The following is a 19114-nucleotide window of genomic DNA, read 5'->3' on the forward strand; positions in this document are numbered from 1 at the left end:
ATCTAAGTATTGGAACTGAACCATTACATTGTAAATAATATAACTATTACATTTTGTTGAAGTACAAAATCCATAATTTTAAAACTAAAAAATAAATTTTATAATATTGTTGTTATTAAATACCACAATATAATGATTTTTCTTTCTGTATACAAATTTTAGAGGCAATTTCTATGATGAATTAATAACGTCATATTAAAAATATTTTTTTTTTGTATTTTTAAGAAACTTTATCTAAATCATAATTAAAAATTAAGTTAAAAACCTATAAACAAAAATTATAAAAGTTCTGAGCTTTGAACTATAAAATAGTACGATTGTAATAATTATACTACAATACTATTTAGAGAGTTTGGAATAAAATATATTATTAAATAATATTTACATGTAAAAGGTGTATAGTATAGTATAATTACATTCGTATAAAATATGTACTACATATGCAACAAGATAAAGTGATTTTCATTTTAAAAAAGATAGAAAAACGTTATTAGTATTATAATATCAGAAAGAACATTTCAGTAAGTGCGTCGTCAATACGTGGAACTCAATTGTATTTTCAATATAACCGTCCATTAGAGCTTGATAATCATTTGCGGATACCTATGTAGTATGTTACAAAAGATTTTTTTCTATTGTTGCAGAGATGATGTGTTTTTTTAAGTCGTATGCTTTTAAAATCATTAAAAGCATCTCAAACCCACCCTTAAATTATAGAAAGTACTGCCACAACTGCTGAATGGCATGAACAGAGACAAAAAGTCACAAAATAATACAGTCTGTAATTTAGCTATATTACAAAAAGATTTTTTACTGACATCTGGGAAAAATATTATTATTTATATATGCATAGTTAATAGTTATATATAAGCAGGAAAATCCCTTAAAGTTTTCTTTGAATTTTGTACTTATAAGACATAATAATTGTATACAAAATTTAATTTATTTTAAAAGCGAGTAACTGGAATTAAAAAAAAAAAAAACAATTATCAGAAAGGCATTCTTAATATTATTATGTATCGAGTATCATGTACTCATAAGTAGAATAGTGTGTTAGAAATGAAATAAAACCATGTGTCTAAATTAAATATAATTTATTAGTCATGTTGTAAATAACTAAAGTTAATTTTTTTTTTTATTTTCTTTTTATATAATTTTTTTTTCCTGTAGGCTCGTTCAAAGTTACCCAAAAAAAGGAGAAGAGTACTCCCTGTGGAACAGCCTCGACCAAAACGTTGTGACGCTGTCTGTGCAGGTGTCATGGGTGCTGCTGGGTTGATAGGAAATCGTAGAATGGTCGCCGCTCCTACCCCTGGAGCGATACTCAAAGATACTTTCGTAAATCCTAAACTAGGTAAGTTTTCATAATATTTTGTTTTAATTTCTTGTATGTATTTCTACCGTTATTTCTTATTGATTATTATAATTTATTTTTTCTTTAAGTGTAAAATCTTGACATAGAAATTACTATATTATCGATATTTAAACCATACTGTTTCAATATTATATTCTTTATTTTAATTATTTTTAATAATTTTAAAAACCCTCTATATAATTAATTAAAAAATAAGGATTAAGAGTGGTTGATTAGCTTTTAGTAGACCGATAGTATAAAGTCTTGATGAAGTGGTAAAATGATGAATAATGCAAGATTCAAAAATACGTCTTAATTGAAGATTGTTTTTTTAACTGATGGTAGTATACAATTTAACTATTGATTTATTAAACATGAAATTAGAAAGTTAATAAATGTTTAGTTTCTATAAGTCAGCTATTATAGATGTTATTGTCAGAAAATAGGATTCATTTGAATATAAAACGATTGTTAATTTGTATGTACATTGACAATGAAACATGGTAATAAAAGCAACAAAACAATAATATTATTATACAATGTGTTTGTAGAAGTTTCGTATTTTAGCAGCATTTTAGGCTGCAGGACAATTGACACTTCAATCAATTAAACAGATTATTTGCGATTTTAAACAAACTTGAGCGTTTTGATTACGAATATAATGACAATGGTTATAAATAGTAATAATAGTAATATACTAAAACGGCATTCAATGAAAATATTATAGTATGGCTATAGGGAATTCACATTGAAATCGATCCGAAACAAAAACGACATTCAAATCTACTACGCTGTAGATAAAATGCTATATTATTATTGCCATTTACCAATTAAATTGTACAAAGTCGATTCTGGTGTAGCACTAACATAGGGTATATTATTATGATTATTCAAATTATAATTAATATTTGCTTAAGTATAATATATTTATATATATTATACACGATGAGATGGTAAGAGAAGAATGAAGATAGATATGCGTATATGCGTATTATACGCCCTTAATGAGATTTGCAAACACAAACAGAAACCGATGGCGTAATTTGGCAAAGGAAGGTACTAAAATTAGAAATTCCTATTGGACTGGATAATATTTTCGAATGTGGTCTTTGTTTACGTTCCAAACACTGGTGCAGTGTAAATGAAAGGTAACAAGAGTACATGATAACAAATTATTATTATTGTGATTGGTTACTAGATGGTCCCTACAATAGAACTTACGTGTATCAGGTAAATATTGGCAGCCTAGCTAAGGGTGGATGATGCATGCATTAAAATTAGATGTCGATGTGCTAGTGGCAATTAGAACGTGCCAAAATAGTTTTAGAAAACTCAGTACTGTCATTTGTATAGTTAACGTTTTCCAAAAGTAATATTTTTGGTATATGCCTTGATATTCACAAAAAAAAGTATACCGAAGAATGAGAAGGGTTAGCAGTGAACAAAAAACAAATAAATAAAATTTATCAACGCTATAGTTATTTTCAGCTGATTATTAAAATGATGGTAATTCTTTATATACAGTTTGATTGGGGACTGAAGCATCGTAAAATTTTAAACTTGAAAACAAAATTCAAATTCAAATCATTATAAAATATAAATATCGTAAATTAAAATAGAATCGATGATTACAGATAGCTTCGATTCAAATTAGGATAGTACAGAGTTTGCATTTCCGGAAATGCCAAGAGAGTCAGGAACTGGATAGTTACTGGGAATACAATAAATTAAAAAGTATATTCTTATATCATTGTTTTTCTTAATATAATTGATACTTTATAATTCAAGACATAATAAATAAATAAATAAATAAATATTTTATTATAATAGATTAACGGTATTTTTGTATCTTATATACATATTAGTCAATCAATAAATTAAATATAAATAATTAAAATATTAAAAAATGTATCTATTTTTAATCTCCAACTAGATTTTTAAGTCGATATGGATAAAATTCTATAAAAATCGTATATTGGGTTTTAAATATTACTTACGTATTTCATTTTTATCATAATGTGCAGCTACAACACTGTGACATTTTTTAAGTTACAATCTTGAATAACTATTAATCTGAAATACAATAATAATATCTATAATAAGTGTCATGAGGATGCTAACATTTATCGGATATCTATTAGCTTTGAATTGCTGTTACTTTTTGATTCGTTATTTTATATTAACGTGTATGAGTTTTACATCATACACTAAAAATCATCCATAGGATTTATAATTTTAAAGTTCAGCCATACAAAGATTTTTTTTGTATTTTAACTACATTATAAATTAGTAAATAATTTAAATAGTAAAATCTACTATATGTATGTTTTCACATCCAGTAATATAACTATTAGCGTTTAATGTCATAGTTGATAATTATTATTAAATTTTAATTGAATTATTTATAAGTTTTTTTATCATAAATGATTCCATATAATAATTTATAATATATTCCAATGAAAATACTGTGTGTACAAATAAACACATTTATATTATTAATTTTTGATCGATTAAAAAAAAAGTTATTATTTAATTTGTTCTTCACTTATAATTTATGTAGAATATTTTATGCGTGAGTTCGATAAAAAAAATTATTATCTAATTGAAATACACATAATTGAAAGTTAACATAATAATTAATGTTTAATAAATAGTGTTAATTGCTTATCGTCAATTTTTCGTTACTTCCTGACATACTCGAGTATGTCGGGGTAATTAATTAAAAACTAATAACAATTAATTAACTAATTAAACCCAAAACGTGCATTTCCGATTGCGAAAGACCTAAATATTGGAACCGAATATTAAGATGATGTCAAAATACTATTTAGTTTTCTTTCACGTGCAACATATCGATTATGTATAATTTTTGTTCGGCAGAACTAATCTTGGGTATCTAGTTTTAATATTATTAGAGTAAACTGACATATAATCAAACTTAAAACTTATAGTATTACCTAGATAAAAATACAGCTTATTATTGTTGTTAATTACGTTTTAATGCAAGCTATGAGCATTTTAAAATTATAATACTGTACATACCTACTTATAACTTACATGATGTACTGCCATTCTTATTTACCACAATCGTGTAGCTCATTTGAGTTTACGCCGTACGATTTATAACGTTATACAGACGTTAGGTAGTGTTGACATTCTATGTGAGCCAATAAGGATAGCTTTACTATCGAATGATATGCAACAAAACCGCAATGATAAAACACTAGAGATTTCAAATCTATCATTTTTTTTCTGTGGTAAAAGTTGATAAATACACGTAGTTGTGGTGTCATACTGTCACATGCTGCGGTCGTTAGCAGTTTCTCTTCATCGGTGGCTTTTGAAATGTATAAGATCGACCGATCGGTAGAAACTCTTCGCGAGTCATTCGGTGGCCGTGATTTGAAGAAAAAAACATTTACACACACGTACCACTTGATCGAATCACGAACCCTGTGGAGTGATAAATCTCGACAGGTTTTACAAGGTAGTGAATACTGTTGGAAATATTTGACTGTTTTATTCCACAGACGATATTTCATTTCATCGAACACGCACACTATACAATATTCCTGTTCAATGAATTTACAATTTAACAAACACAGTAAGTGTATCAGTATATTATAGTACATACACACATCCCTTCTCTTTCGTTATATAAATTTACAATAAATATACATACACATAAATGTATTTATATTTCTACCAATATTCACACACACAAATAACCATATCTTTTTCATCTCGATTGTTTTCCAATTTTCTATCAATTTGCTATACCACTCTTTGTTTTTACAACAATATAATATTAATACGTTGCAATGCGTTACATACCGTTTTTTTTCAATTACATCGAAATAATAATACATATTATTGATTATTAAATTATTATATTAAGTCCTGAGATAAAAATTGTTATTCGCGACAAAAAAAAAGCGTTTTTAAATACCGTCTTTATTGTTATTATGTAATTCAATTGAAACGTTGAATCCAAACAATCTGAACTTTTTAATAAGACATTTTATAAAAGCGGAGATGCTCTTTTGATATCTATGAAAGTTTCAAAACAATTTTTGCTGTTCATGAAGAGTTATTTTATTCAACTTTTATAATGCCAATCTGCTGAGTTTCATAGATTGAATTTCTCGTTTTTAATAACAAAAAAATTATATAAATATATTATTTCTATAAACTAATTTTAGTTGTTTTGGCGTACCTTATTATATTTTTTGTTGAAATACAAAATCGCAACTATTCAAATATGTAAAAAAATCTGTTTTACAGTGATTTATTTTCAGAATAACTAATCAATTATGAATAAATTTGAATTTAATATATTTATTCAATAGAAAAGTATTACACTTTAAATTAACTTGTATCCGAATTGTATAACAGAGGTACTTAAAATTATTTTTATTGATTTCGATACGTCTTGTAACATTATAAATACTCCAACATTTTGTTTTCAAATACATATAAGAAACATAACTCTGTCATATTATAATTACATAAAATTAGGGGTTAACTATTAGATAAAATACACAAATTAAATTCCTTACTTAATTGTTTTGACATTCGTTACCTACACCATTGAAGTATTTTTTCTGTTGAATTTATTATATAATAAAATAAAAATATAGTCCATAAAATATTATATAGTAAGCTACCTTGATAATAAATAATTATAAAATAATATTTTGTTACATAATATGTTGAATTAATTTTCTCAAAAAGAGTATATGTACTAAAATAATATAAAAACTAAACTATATTTTGGTAATTATGTTTTACACATGGGTCATAAAATAAATAATGAAATATGAACTAAAATTATTATTTACGTGGAATATGGACATTTTTTTCAGAAATTATTTTGAGAGACACTATTCAATTATCAATTTATAACTAATAATGTATTCGCTATACCAAGATATATTTGTTTTTAAATTAAAATACGAAAGCTATATTACATTTATGTTCTTATTTGAGTATAAATAAATAAATTTAACATACTAGCTGATTCACCAACATTGTATTACCGAGTAAAGATTTTTTTTTATAGTAACATATAAATAAAATAAAAACAAATAGAAGCATCAACTTAACCCAATATGTGAACCTATATATTATCTAGCTTCGGTAGCTTTTGTGGTGTCTGAGATTACCAAGTACCGACAAACATTCTATAATTTATATGTATTTGAATATATACCTACCTTTTCCCAGGTATAAAATAAATGTCACATTTTCAATTAAACTACTGTACATACATTTTATATGTTATCTATACAAAAACAGTAATAAAAATTCAGTAAATATTTAATTTACGGTACAGTAAAGATATACATTGTTATAATAATAGTTGTATGAATTGTATACTTAATATTATTCCGATCATTCAAGTTCGATAATATATTCATAAAATGTCACCTTTTTTATTATTAATTCACATACAACATAATAATATGAATATTCATAATCCTATTTTAGTATTTTACACCATAAATTAATATACTTTATCATAATAATATATACATAATACATAAGGTTTCATTATTATTTTTTCCTAATCAAAAAAGAGTATTTATTAAAAATCAAACAACCAAGTAAAATGAAAATAATAATACTATTTAAATCTACATTTAGGTATATCTATATAATTATTGGTTCAAACATTATATGATAAATAAGGCAGTTAAAAAATATAAATTGAGATCTAAGGTCACAATAAATAACAGTAGTAAACCAAATCATAATACATTTTATATTTTAAACGTCTAATATTGATACGATTTTCCAGTCTCATTTCGTTTTCTTTGGGCGCCTTTCAATATATTTATATATATAATATGTATAATACTTGAAAAATGGAGCATGTACTATAGTATTTATCAATAAATTAAGAAAAATAGTATACGACCTGTGACATTTCTTTTCTTTTTCGAAACTTATTTATCATTAGGAAATGGCATATTCACTGAACATATTATTACATTCACGTTACTGAAAAAGAATCTCATCCCCCTATCATATTTTGTATGGGTGCCAATAGTGGTATTATATCACAACGGATGCGACGATTATTGGTATATATAAAAAAAAAATCTTTTAATATCGTTTATATAGTACACTTGAGATCAAACAGAGACGGTTTATTACCGAAGCCCATTATTATTTTAACTTTTAATAACTTATAATAACAATTTAATAACGTGTACTTTGATAAAAGTATTTTATTGTTAACATTAATATTTCACAACACAGGAAAATATTAAAAACATGACTTAAAAAAAAATTACATAAACCGTCGCACAATTATTTTATATTTAAATCTACTGACAATCACTCAATTTAATCTTCATTTTTAACTTATTTGGGTATAAATCATTCACATAATACTAAAAGAGCTTAGAGTTTAAAAAGATGAAAGCGATGAGGCAGTGATATAAAATTAAAAGATTTCGGGTAACTTTCATTTTATTAAAAACTGTTCGTTTGTTTCCTGTTAAAAAAATGACTGTATGCCCTTACATATATTTATATCATATACATTTTTTACTGCGTAGATACATTGAAAACACACAAAAAGGAATATTACATTTGATGCAATGTTATGATTTATGAATTTATAGACAGACGTTGCTCAATTATGGAATTTTTGAAGTAAGCTCTAGAACTATAAGGGTGTTCCCTTAGCGCTACTATGGTTTATACTCGCATGGTCTTAGCAAACCATGACAATCATAATAACAATGTACTGTGATACGAATTGCTGAACATGAATCATACAGTGTGTGATATATTTTGTATAGGAACCGAATAAATTTAAAATAGATATGTTATATATTCTGTAATATTGCAGTCAAAACTGCATACTATACGGTTCACATTAGTTCATGAATAATCCATGTGCATATTTTATACATCGAATACAACACACGTTCGCAATACTTTATGGGCTTTACGAATATATTGGCTACACAGAATACAACTCAGTACTGTACAACGTATAAGTTTGAGAATTCAAAGTATTTATAATAAGTAGTCGACTGCCACGCGTCATCGGTACTTGAATAATAATACAATAAAGTTATTATTGTGCCTCCCATTGAATTACATTGTATACGACACGTGCTGTATGTTTAAAATGTGAAGTGTATGTGCCATCGTACTGTATAAATATATATTAAAGGCAGTGGAGTACTCGATAATTTTTATGGAGAGGGACAAAATAATAAATATTTTTAAAGTCACCTACACCCTCTCCTATTGTAATAACATTGATAGAATGAGCATAACTTCTCAATATGTAGATGTTATTTTTATTGTTCCAAAATTCCAAATATTTGATCATAAATTTTATTATTTTTCGCAAAAGTACAAATGTACTTACATGAATTTGTATAATTTATTATTCACATTTTTCAATTATTATGACATTTTCTTGAAATATAAAGAATAAATAAATAAAAATAAAGTATATATTTGGGGCGGGAAGAAATCTATATTCATATACCCCTCCTCACACACACATTCAATAACAACGTGAAAAAGTATAAAAGGTCATAGTTCCAAGTCTATTCTATTTCCACTGGACTTGATGCCACACACGGTTTACGAGTGTTCAAAACGATAAGCAGAAAAATCGACTCCAAAAATGTTCTAAGTCGTTTACACTCTTTGAGTGCGGTATAAAAACCCGCAACAGAGAAAAAATTGTACAAATTACGTTATTCCAATAACAGAATCATCAAAAAGGATGAAGAGTATACTACGCAATAGCAACGATGATACTAGGATATTTTTGTTGATTTTATATATATAATTTTTTTTTTTATTACACACGTCCGAGATCGAGATGTTTTGAACCGTATTTTTATTTCTCACATTTTACGCGCACATTTTCAACATAATATAAATGCACTCTCCTCGTGGTAATGATTTTTTGGTCTCTCGTCGCTACTTCGAAGTACTGTAATAATAATACATATATACATATTTATGCATTATGATATGCTCCGTTATTACTTGTACTCGAAAGTATTTACTGCAAGTTGTACGATATATTCATATCTATACAATATATTGCATTTCGTTAGAAAGAAAAATTGGATGAAAAAAACGTTATAATAATAATACATCCTTCGAATTTGGAGGTCGGAATTTTCAAATTCAACTGTCGACTTTGTCACAAAGAGTCAAAAATCGAATTCGCTTAATAAATAATAAACCAGAAACACACAATAGATAATAATATTATGTCGTGCACTCGGGCCGTACTATAGAATTCACTTTGTCGCATTCAGAGCCTTCAGTGTCGATGAGATCATACCACGCCCAATATAGGATTTATCATACAAATCGAAAATAACTGAAAATTCATTATTAGAATTTCCCAATCAATATTTTAATTTAAAAATGTTTTAAAAAATGATTGTCAGTCTTACTCCCATGATGTAAGTCAAAATAATTAAAAATATTACTATAAATAAAAGATAAACAAAGAAAAACATTTATTCTAAGAATTTTATTAAGTTAATTTAATTAAATTCATTACTATTATTATGGAAACTAACGAAATAAAAATTGTAATAATTCAAAATATTATATTATTACTTTACTAGGAAATTGTAAATTAATATAACTACTTTTTTTCTAGAAATCTTATAAAAAAAAAAAAAAAAATGTGGTTTACAAGCAATTTTGAATGACTTTTTTACTGAGGTACAACGCTGTATATTAATACAAAAAACTTAAATAAATAAAAAAGGACAAATTTAATGAAACAAAATAAAAGATTTTTATCACTAATATTTATCAATTTTTACCCACAAACTATATTATAGTATATTGACTCATATAAATTATTATTATTCAATATTAAAACAGACTATTTTTATCTTGTATAGACTAAAGACATTGTAAAATGTTTCCCGAGATTTGACGATTCGAACATAAGATAGGTAGACATCAAACATATAACTAAACAGAATTAAATATGTAAATAATGTATAAAGTATAACAAATCGTTTCAATTACACATAAATAATAAGAATATTTATCTAACGTGAAAATATAATTATATTTTTGTACATGGGTGTGTGAAAAATGGGTATGGGGCTTAATAACTATTTAAACAGGTTAAGGTCCCGGAAATGTATGACATGTACTTGTGCATTCGCCAAATTGTTTTTGGAACATTCTCCGACTTTTCAACGATTATAAAAAGTATAAATATACTAGTTTTCCCCATATCTCATATTCGATTCGATCTTCTTCTCACGATTATCTCGTTCGAGCATGAAATCGCTGAGATCGAAAACGCACTGAGACTCAATATATAAAAATATACGGAACCCGTTAATATGATTTTCCAAAAAAAAAATACAAACCTACTTACAATTTTCTACTCCATTTTTCGCTTGAAGCTTTTTTTTCTAGTCAATTCAATAATATTGCACAGATATCACAAGTATAGCATCTGATCAATAACAATTAATAGTTTTGGTCATCCATTATTTTTTCCTCAAGAAATACTACAAAATATGTTTTTCTCTTGTCGTATTATTTTTCTGCAGATAAATTAACATAGTCCTGTAACTGAAATAATAAACATAAGTCATTGTTATTATATTATAACGTACGGGAAACATTTTAATTGTTATCTACAATTTGTTTAGTACTATATAATCTTACTATTTTATAGTATAACCTATAACACTTGAAAAGTATAAATAAAAAAACAAGAAGACAATTCATAGTATTTATACCAGCAACATGTTTTACTGACAACTATGTAATATGACGAACCATATATTATATTATAATAAAATAAAAGCGAATAAATTAGATACGATAATACATTTATGCTTTTAAACTATAGTGCATAAATATTAAACTCTATTCTGATTAAAGAAATTAATATGACAAAATGTTAACATTAAACTTAAAATATTATGAATAAATATTAATTTTTAAACTGTATTATATTTAGAACTCATTCACTTGTTATTAAGCATAGTAATTTCAAACTTAAGAAAAAAAAGAAAAAGTATAACTAAAATAAATTAAAATACTGCAAGTATAAAAGTTTTTTAATATTCTTAATGTTCACTGTAAAAAAAATATATATATTTATATTTGTATTTTATTTAATTACTGAAATGCATACGATAATAGTTTTGTAAATTAATTTAAATTTAATATATTACATCCTAAAAATCTAAATACAACACTTTGTTTTTTGAAAATGTTTTGCTATTATTATTATTATTAACTACACTATACTATTTGGTAAATATTTATCAGAGTATTAGACTATATATAATAATTATATATTTTTTTATTCAATTTAATGTCAAATGACATCTCTATCCGTCCCATAACAGAAAATATGAATATTATGGTTTATGATATATTTATATCATTACTCATTAATAAAACATTTATACTTTACGCATTTTTTTTTGCGTTTCCATTTAAACGTCACTAGATGACTAGGCAATTATTTTATTGCTCATTAATGTATTTTTTTTTTTTTTTTTTTTTTATTGTAACTAATCAAAGAAAAAAAACAATTGGAGCACAAACTGAACCTAATTAATATATGAATATGGTTTCGATAACTTTTGTGGTTTCCGCGATATTACCGAGAATGAACACTATACTGACAAACGCATAATAATTTTTATTATTATTGATATTTTAAATAAAAGAAAAAACTTTTCTAAAGATTAATTGTATTAATTATTCATTAATTAAATAGAAGTGCTTATTTTAATAGGTGAAAAAAAGTATAGTATAAATTAGAAATCAGTACTTAAAAAGGATTAGCCGATGACACGTGTACCATACTTATTACTTATACAAATATTATTATTGAAGAATAAAATATAATAGGTACTATTATGATATAAAGTGTGTATTATTATAATACAATAACAGTATATTGAGTATATTGATGGTAAATTGGTAAATTATGTTTAAGTGAACGAATTATATCCCAATTTTATTATTATAAATAAATATAGGTACGGCTAAAATAATGTAATTATAATTTTAATCGATAACAAAAATTGGAAAATTATTATAAAATGTATGAATAAATATATATTATACAACAGAATTATTGTACATAATATCATATTATAATTGAAATTAAAATCTCCAGTTTAGCTAAACTTTAAAAAAATAACCATAAGTACAATGATAGATAATTTTTGTTTTTACATTTTAATGATAATATTAATACGAGTATTGAGTATAGATACCATATTAACTGAGCATAATTTATTTTTACATTCACTTCACAAAAATTAACAATAGGTATACCCACAAACCGAAGTAATTACTATTGGTTGCTAATGCGTGTAATAAATTGTAATATTGTACCATTAAGCGTGCTTACAAGTATAAAAAGCTTAAATAGTTACTAGTGTAGTTAACCATTCGATGATACGTATACTGGATATGAATACGCCCGATTAGCAGAAACATAATATTATGTAGGTACGCAATATATTCTCACTCAAAATATAAAGTTAATTTTTAAATTATATGAATGTACGTAATACCATTATTTAATCCTAAATTATATGGCGACCATGCGTTCCCACTTCCCTTTTAACTAGGTTTATTCTACAAATCTCCAACGGAATCACTATTTTTCTATAACACGTGACGTATTTAGTATAAAATACTGTTGTTGATAATTATTGTGAAGTAATTACGTCTTGTATCTGCAGGTAAATCTAGTGTAACTTGCATTTTATAATGTTAAATATTTTCCAAAATATTGAAAACTAAGATAATATCATCTAAATAAATTTAAAAACAAACTAAAGATAAGGCTGAACCCGTGCCTTCAGATGACTGGTTGTAGCACTACAATACAGATCTCGTTACGTTGTAGTAAACTAACAACAATATTTATATTTTATTCGTTGTCATTATTATAATATGGTCGTGCCAACCGTTGGCTCATGTAGACGGACGGCTTTATTGCAAATGTTATTGGGGGCTGGTGGGACATTAGCATTTTTACAACCCCGTGAGTCGTAAAAACTAACTCACCCCCATCCGGTCGGCAGCCACCTAACGCTCATGCAACTGGAGGAGACGCGTGACGTAGACGTATTTCATATAACGCGTGCGCTCGTTATTACAATAATAATTCGTCAGAAAGGTTTCCCGTGTAGCTTTCAAAATATTATTTATATATTATATAGTACGTGCACACGCGCGTATTGTGTGAGTATATTTCCCGCGCGGATGTGCTGCCATATACGCGTGCGCAAAAATAACATTATAACCGCATAATATGAAGTATTATATTAGTATATATATGTATATATGTTTTTCAACGAAAATGCTCACCTTATAGGTTTTTCTTTTTTTTGACAAAATACACAACGTAATAACTGATACTGATTTTTCCCCGTCAAAGTGCATTGGTTGACTGTGATACAGTCTATTACTTGCGTCATTCAAGGAGCTAAAATGTTTAAGTTGGTTGAGACTTGAGACCTATTCGATTTAGCATCTATCTACGTATTTTCTACTCTTTATTCTTCTTCTTAATTGTTGGTGTATGGTATTAGCAGTTCTAACAAAATCCCCAAATAACATTCGACACCACATGTTACTGAATTTCCACATATCACTTGGTTTCTTATAAGTTATAATTTGTAATATTTACTGGAAATAATTTTAAAAATCTCAAAATATGTTTTTTCTTAAATTGGATGAAAAATCGTGTATGATTCATGGAACTCTATAAAAAAAAAAAAAAAAAAAAAAAAAAAATGAATATTTTTTTTCTAGAAATAAAGGCTCATAAGTTTTATGTAATATCAATAAAGCACTATTGGGTGAAGAGTTTACACTTTACGACACTTATCGAGTTTTACATTAAGAGATATTAAATTCTTATAAATAAAATACTTAATGACTTTAGATGATTTTGAACAACCTTTAAACAAACAATCATTAACATAAAAAAACTTATTTTGTTCCTAGAAAAATTTGACTGTAAATTGCAATTAATAATTAATTTTAACAAAACAAAATAATATTATATATAAAATATACATTCCATACATATATAAATGTTTAATTGTATTACTTTATAATAAGTATTCAAATAATAAAAGCTAAATATGTTGAAAATAATATTAAAAAAAAATTGTATATAAATCATTTGGTTATCAAATATTTTGTTATTGTAAGTGGATAAAAATTCGTTCTCTAGACATAACATAATATTATCATTTTACCATTTAGAAAAAAAATAAATTAAAAAATAGAGTATTCTTATATTATTATGTCATATTTATGTAACGACGTATTAAAACGTAGGTAATACAACATATTAAAAAGGTGCACGCAAACGAGTATATCTTCAAAATAAAATATACATTATCGTGTTTTATCATTGTTATTATTATTTTTAAATTAATTTCATTTTCAGTCAAAACTTACAAAATATAATAATACAACCCGCGAGATATATACGTTGATTGTAATTTGTTTTTGGTTTATGCTCGTTCGCAGGCAACATTAACGGGATGAACGTGCTGAGTCTCGCATTCCAAGCACCACAAATACCGGGCATACCTGCACCATCGTTTATGCCGTACAACTCGCCCCCGAGACACTCGCAGGGTTAGTATATCAAACGACGGAATCACATCCCGCCGTCGCGTATTCGTGCGTGTTTCGATTAGTTTTAGACGTAATTTTTTTGTGATGTTTTCATTTTGTTCACAGGTTCGCAAGACACATTTCCCGGAGGCGTACTTAACGGCCGTGGCGGCGTTGTGGCTCCGGCTCCACTCCAACCAAGGGCGGCGACGATCGAATCCGTATTCCTCCCTTTACAGGTGAGACGCGTCATTATCTCTTCTGTATTGCGAAAAACTATTGGTATTATGTCGTTGTTGTCCTTCCTCTTGATAGAAGAATGAACAATAGTTTTAAATCGGTTCAGTCGAAATAATAACAAAAAAGTGATTTTAAAAAAAAGTCATAATGAGACTTGAGAGAGCGTATTACCAACAATATTAGTTGGTCTCTTTACGAATATGACGTCAACGCCGAGGTAATTTACTATGATATTAAAGCCATATACAATATTGGTTCTATTAAATAAAAATTTTCTATAATTCACGGAAAGACACACGTTCTTTTAAGTATAATACTTAAAAAATTCAAAATTTAGATTTTATATATTATTAAAGACTAAAGTATAACAGTATAAGTCGGGTTACTTAACTTGATAAGTTAAGCCAATTAAGGTATCATGTATATTTTTAGATTCGTTACAATACTTTACGATCAATCTGTATCCAAGATGTACTATAAAATTTAGATTAACCATGTATTTATCCTTGCAAGTATATAATTTTTAATTTATTTACAATAAAAAATGATTCCTAGAACATATGATGATATAAATATATATATTGTATACTATTAGCAACTATATAATATATACATACATATATTATTATTAACATTAATATAAGAACATAATTCATTTTATTATATATTATAAGAGAACAATGTAATTTCTTATTAAAAAATAACAAAAATATATTTAAAAATTAAATATCAATCAAAATGTATGGCTGTTAAGACATATTCCAATAGTATTTCTAGAACCTATAGCGTATAAATTGTATGAACGTTTTAGGGTTTAGGCCATAATTTCATTAGGAGGTATACATTAATAATAAGCCACCATAAATATATTTATTATATATCCGTTTGTTCCCAAAAACAATACTAGTACGAACTATTTGCATAGATAATTTATTGTTATTTGTTGCTTAGTTTATCTATACTACATTATCGTAACCGGTACAGTGCACGAGTATTATAGCTTATTCGATAACTATCGCAGTTTATAATATATCATAATCCAATCCAAACGTGTCGATAGTTCTATCTGATGGGAATAATGGTCATAGTGTACCACATAAACTGCATATAATATTATGTAATATGTACCTATCATGTTTATTTATAATTAGGAAATATTATATTATGAGAGATGATGAGAAATAGCAATTTATTATGGCGAACGAGTAGTTCACGAGTGTCTATTACGGTACGGTTCAGAACAGCTCGGAGAAATATGTATATCATAAATATATAGTTAAAATTTTACTGAATAGACAAAATACAACTAAAACTATACATAAAAACAAAATAAAACAAAACGAACTTCAACAATCCTCTTCAATGTATTGTTATTTTAACTGTTTGAAACACAGATCTGAAACTAACTATTCACAACATTTCAAATGCAAAAAAGTTGAAATTTTTCTGATAAATGATAAGTATAGTGTTTCAATATATTATGAAAACACCACTATTTTAATATTATTTTGTTTAATAAAATTTCCGTTAACACCTAACTGTAAAATATTGTCTATATTTATATCCCGAATTCGAGTAATAAGTGTCAATTCATCATTTAAAAATTATAACTGGAAAAACAAACTAAACATTTTGATTAATATTAATAATTCAGTGATGTATTATTTATTGATACCACCACGCTGTTTGTTTCTCATAAAATTAAATCAGTTTTATGTACAGTGCACAAAACTATACGTTGTTATGATTAGAATTCATCGTTATTTACTTCCATTAGTCCATATTTCATATTTACGTTCATAAAATACTAAATCATTATGTTTTGGCATTCAAGAAATAAATTATTTTATGACCAGAGTCATTCCTTGCACTCCGATTAATTTTGTAGACCTTGGCATTTAATAATGAAATTTAAGTCAATAAAAAAATAATGTAGATTTTAACACGTTATATCATAAAACCCAAATATATTTATAGAGGCGCTGAATCAATATCAACATAATAATATTAACCCATATTAGACCTTAAGTTACGTAACAAATACCCACCTACCTCATATAGATGCCAATGGAAATCAAGTGGTAACCACAGTGTAACGAATACAAAAATATTTATCTCTGATTACTGATTAAGGATATGTACTGAAAAAGTTCGACACTATATTAAACAATAGTCTTATTACCCAATTTTTTGTATCTATCATTTTACTGATATTTGGCGTTAATTTTATTTTTCTGTTTTTTATTTAGCCGAGTTTGTTGGTGTCCTTGGGAGAGGACTCCAGGCCTCAGGACATTATAATGCAGAGGACGTCTTCGTTGCCGAACTCATCTGGAAACGATTCGGTCAACCCGTCGTCTTCATGAACATTTTGCTCACGTTAGATTGTTTTTTATTTTTAGATTCGTTTGCAATGTTTACATTGGCCCAACGCCATCTAGTGTCGAAATGACGGCGGTGATCGGTACCAGGAAACCGAATTCGTTCGCAACACAGATAGCGGCTACTCACTCATAAACGCTATAATGTTATTATTATACTACTGTTCAAAACAGGCTAAATATTTTTCGTACATCTTACTTAATTCTAAAAATAATATTGATATTGAATGAACAGGCGAAGCCTGAGTTAAATATAGTTTCTCGTTACTTTTGGATGCATCGAAGTGTTGTGTCAATCCAACTTTCGATGGTCGTTAATTGTGTGAAGATATTTTTATGTGCGGTAACAGATATAATCATATTTTCTAGATAAACACTCTGAAACAAATATTAGTTATGTACCTATGTATGTTTATCATGATTCTAAGTCTTTGAAATTAAATTAAAAATCAAAACAATTAATACACGTGTGTAATTAAATTATTTTAACCCATAAATCAATCGCACGTGACAATTATTATTTAAAAAAAAAGTATTGTATAAATGTTTTTCTTTTTGTTATATTTTACAAAAAAAACCATCACCGTGGTCCACTATATGAAATCTGTTCAATCTTTAATATTATAATCTATTAATAACATTTTAATAATATATATTGTACGTTACCACGCTTAAATATTGTATACCAATGTCCAACATTACGTTAATATTACCCTTTTATAAATATTATATTATGTTTAATACATTTTCATTATTCTGTGATATTTTGTTATATACATATTATGTGTTTTTTTTTTTTTTAATTTTAATTTTGATAATAATTTAGTCTTAATACTGTATAATATTTTAAAAAAAGAAGTGAAAATTGTGCATTTCCGATGTTAAAGTAAATCTGTTTGAAATCAACTAATACCCCGAACGACTGATAGGTAATAAAATATTATATGTATATATATTATACTGAGTCTTGCAAGAAATAAAAGAGTATAAGGGGTCTCATAGATGAATAGAAACTATAAAAATATATTAAAATATTACCGTAATAATAATTGATGTTGTCAATATTTATTTGTAAATTTTTTGCACTATTGTTTTTAATTTAAAATAAAAAAAAATATATACCAATCGATATTCAATAATAATATTATGTATTTATTGTGATTAAACTTGGTTTTTTCTTTTAGTTTTTCCGTACATTATTACATTGAAACAAAATAGTATACTGTTCAATGGTCAATGAATAACTCAAGGAAAATAAAAAAGGGAGATTTATTTTATTACAAATAATCTTGTGTGTTATTTTATTCTCTCTTTTTAAAATGTTTACATTTGTTTAAATAGAATACCTTGGTACTAGGGTTTAAATAACTAGAGTTGAATTACACAAATTAAAATAACTGAACAGTCCTACAGTGTCTGATATAACAAGTGTAAAAGAATTTAGTAACCTAAGTGTAAGTTAATCTGCAGGTACTGTGGTTGTTGCAACTGTATCGAC

At 26.1% G+C, this 19114-nt stretch overlaps 1 protein-coding gene across 4 annotated transcripts in view; it reads left to right on the forward strand.

Annotated features, from left to right (window-relative positions):
- LOC114121273 (potassium voltage-gated channel protein Shaw-like) overlaps nucleotides 1-18817 on the forward strand; it is a 181581-nt gene extending 162764 nt beyond the window's left edge. For 2 of the 4 annotated variants that reach the window (XM_050203673.1, XM_050203674.1), the window contains exons 8-11: nucleotides 1171-1354; nucleotides 14906-15016; nucleotides 15122-15234; nucleotides 17485-18817. In XM_050203673.1, coding sequence (XP_050059630.1) covers nucleotides 1171-1354; nucleotides 14906-15016; nucleotides 15122-15234; nucleotides 17485-17601 — 525 coding nt within the window. In that variant the 3' untranslated portion in view covers nucleotides 17602-18817. The remainder of the gene's footprint in view (nucleotides 1-1170; nucleotides 1355-14905; nucleotides 15017-15121; nucleotides 15235-17484) is intronic. The other 2 variants (XM_050203671.1, XM_050203675.1) reach the window with 2 other exon arrangements.
- The last annotated feature ends 297 nt before the right edge of the window (nucleotides 18818-19114 follow it).

This window comes from Aphis gossypii, chromosome 3 (assembly GCF_020184175.1).
Source record: "Aphis gossypii isolate Hap1 chromosome 3, ASM2018417v2, whole genome shotgun sequence".
Classification (NCBI taxonomy): Eukaryota; Metazoa; Arthropoda; class Insecta; order Hemiptera; family Aphididae; genus Aphis; species Aphis gossypii.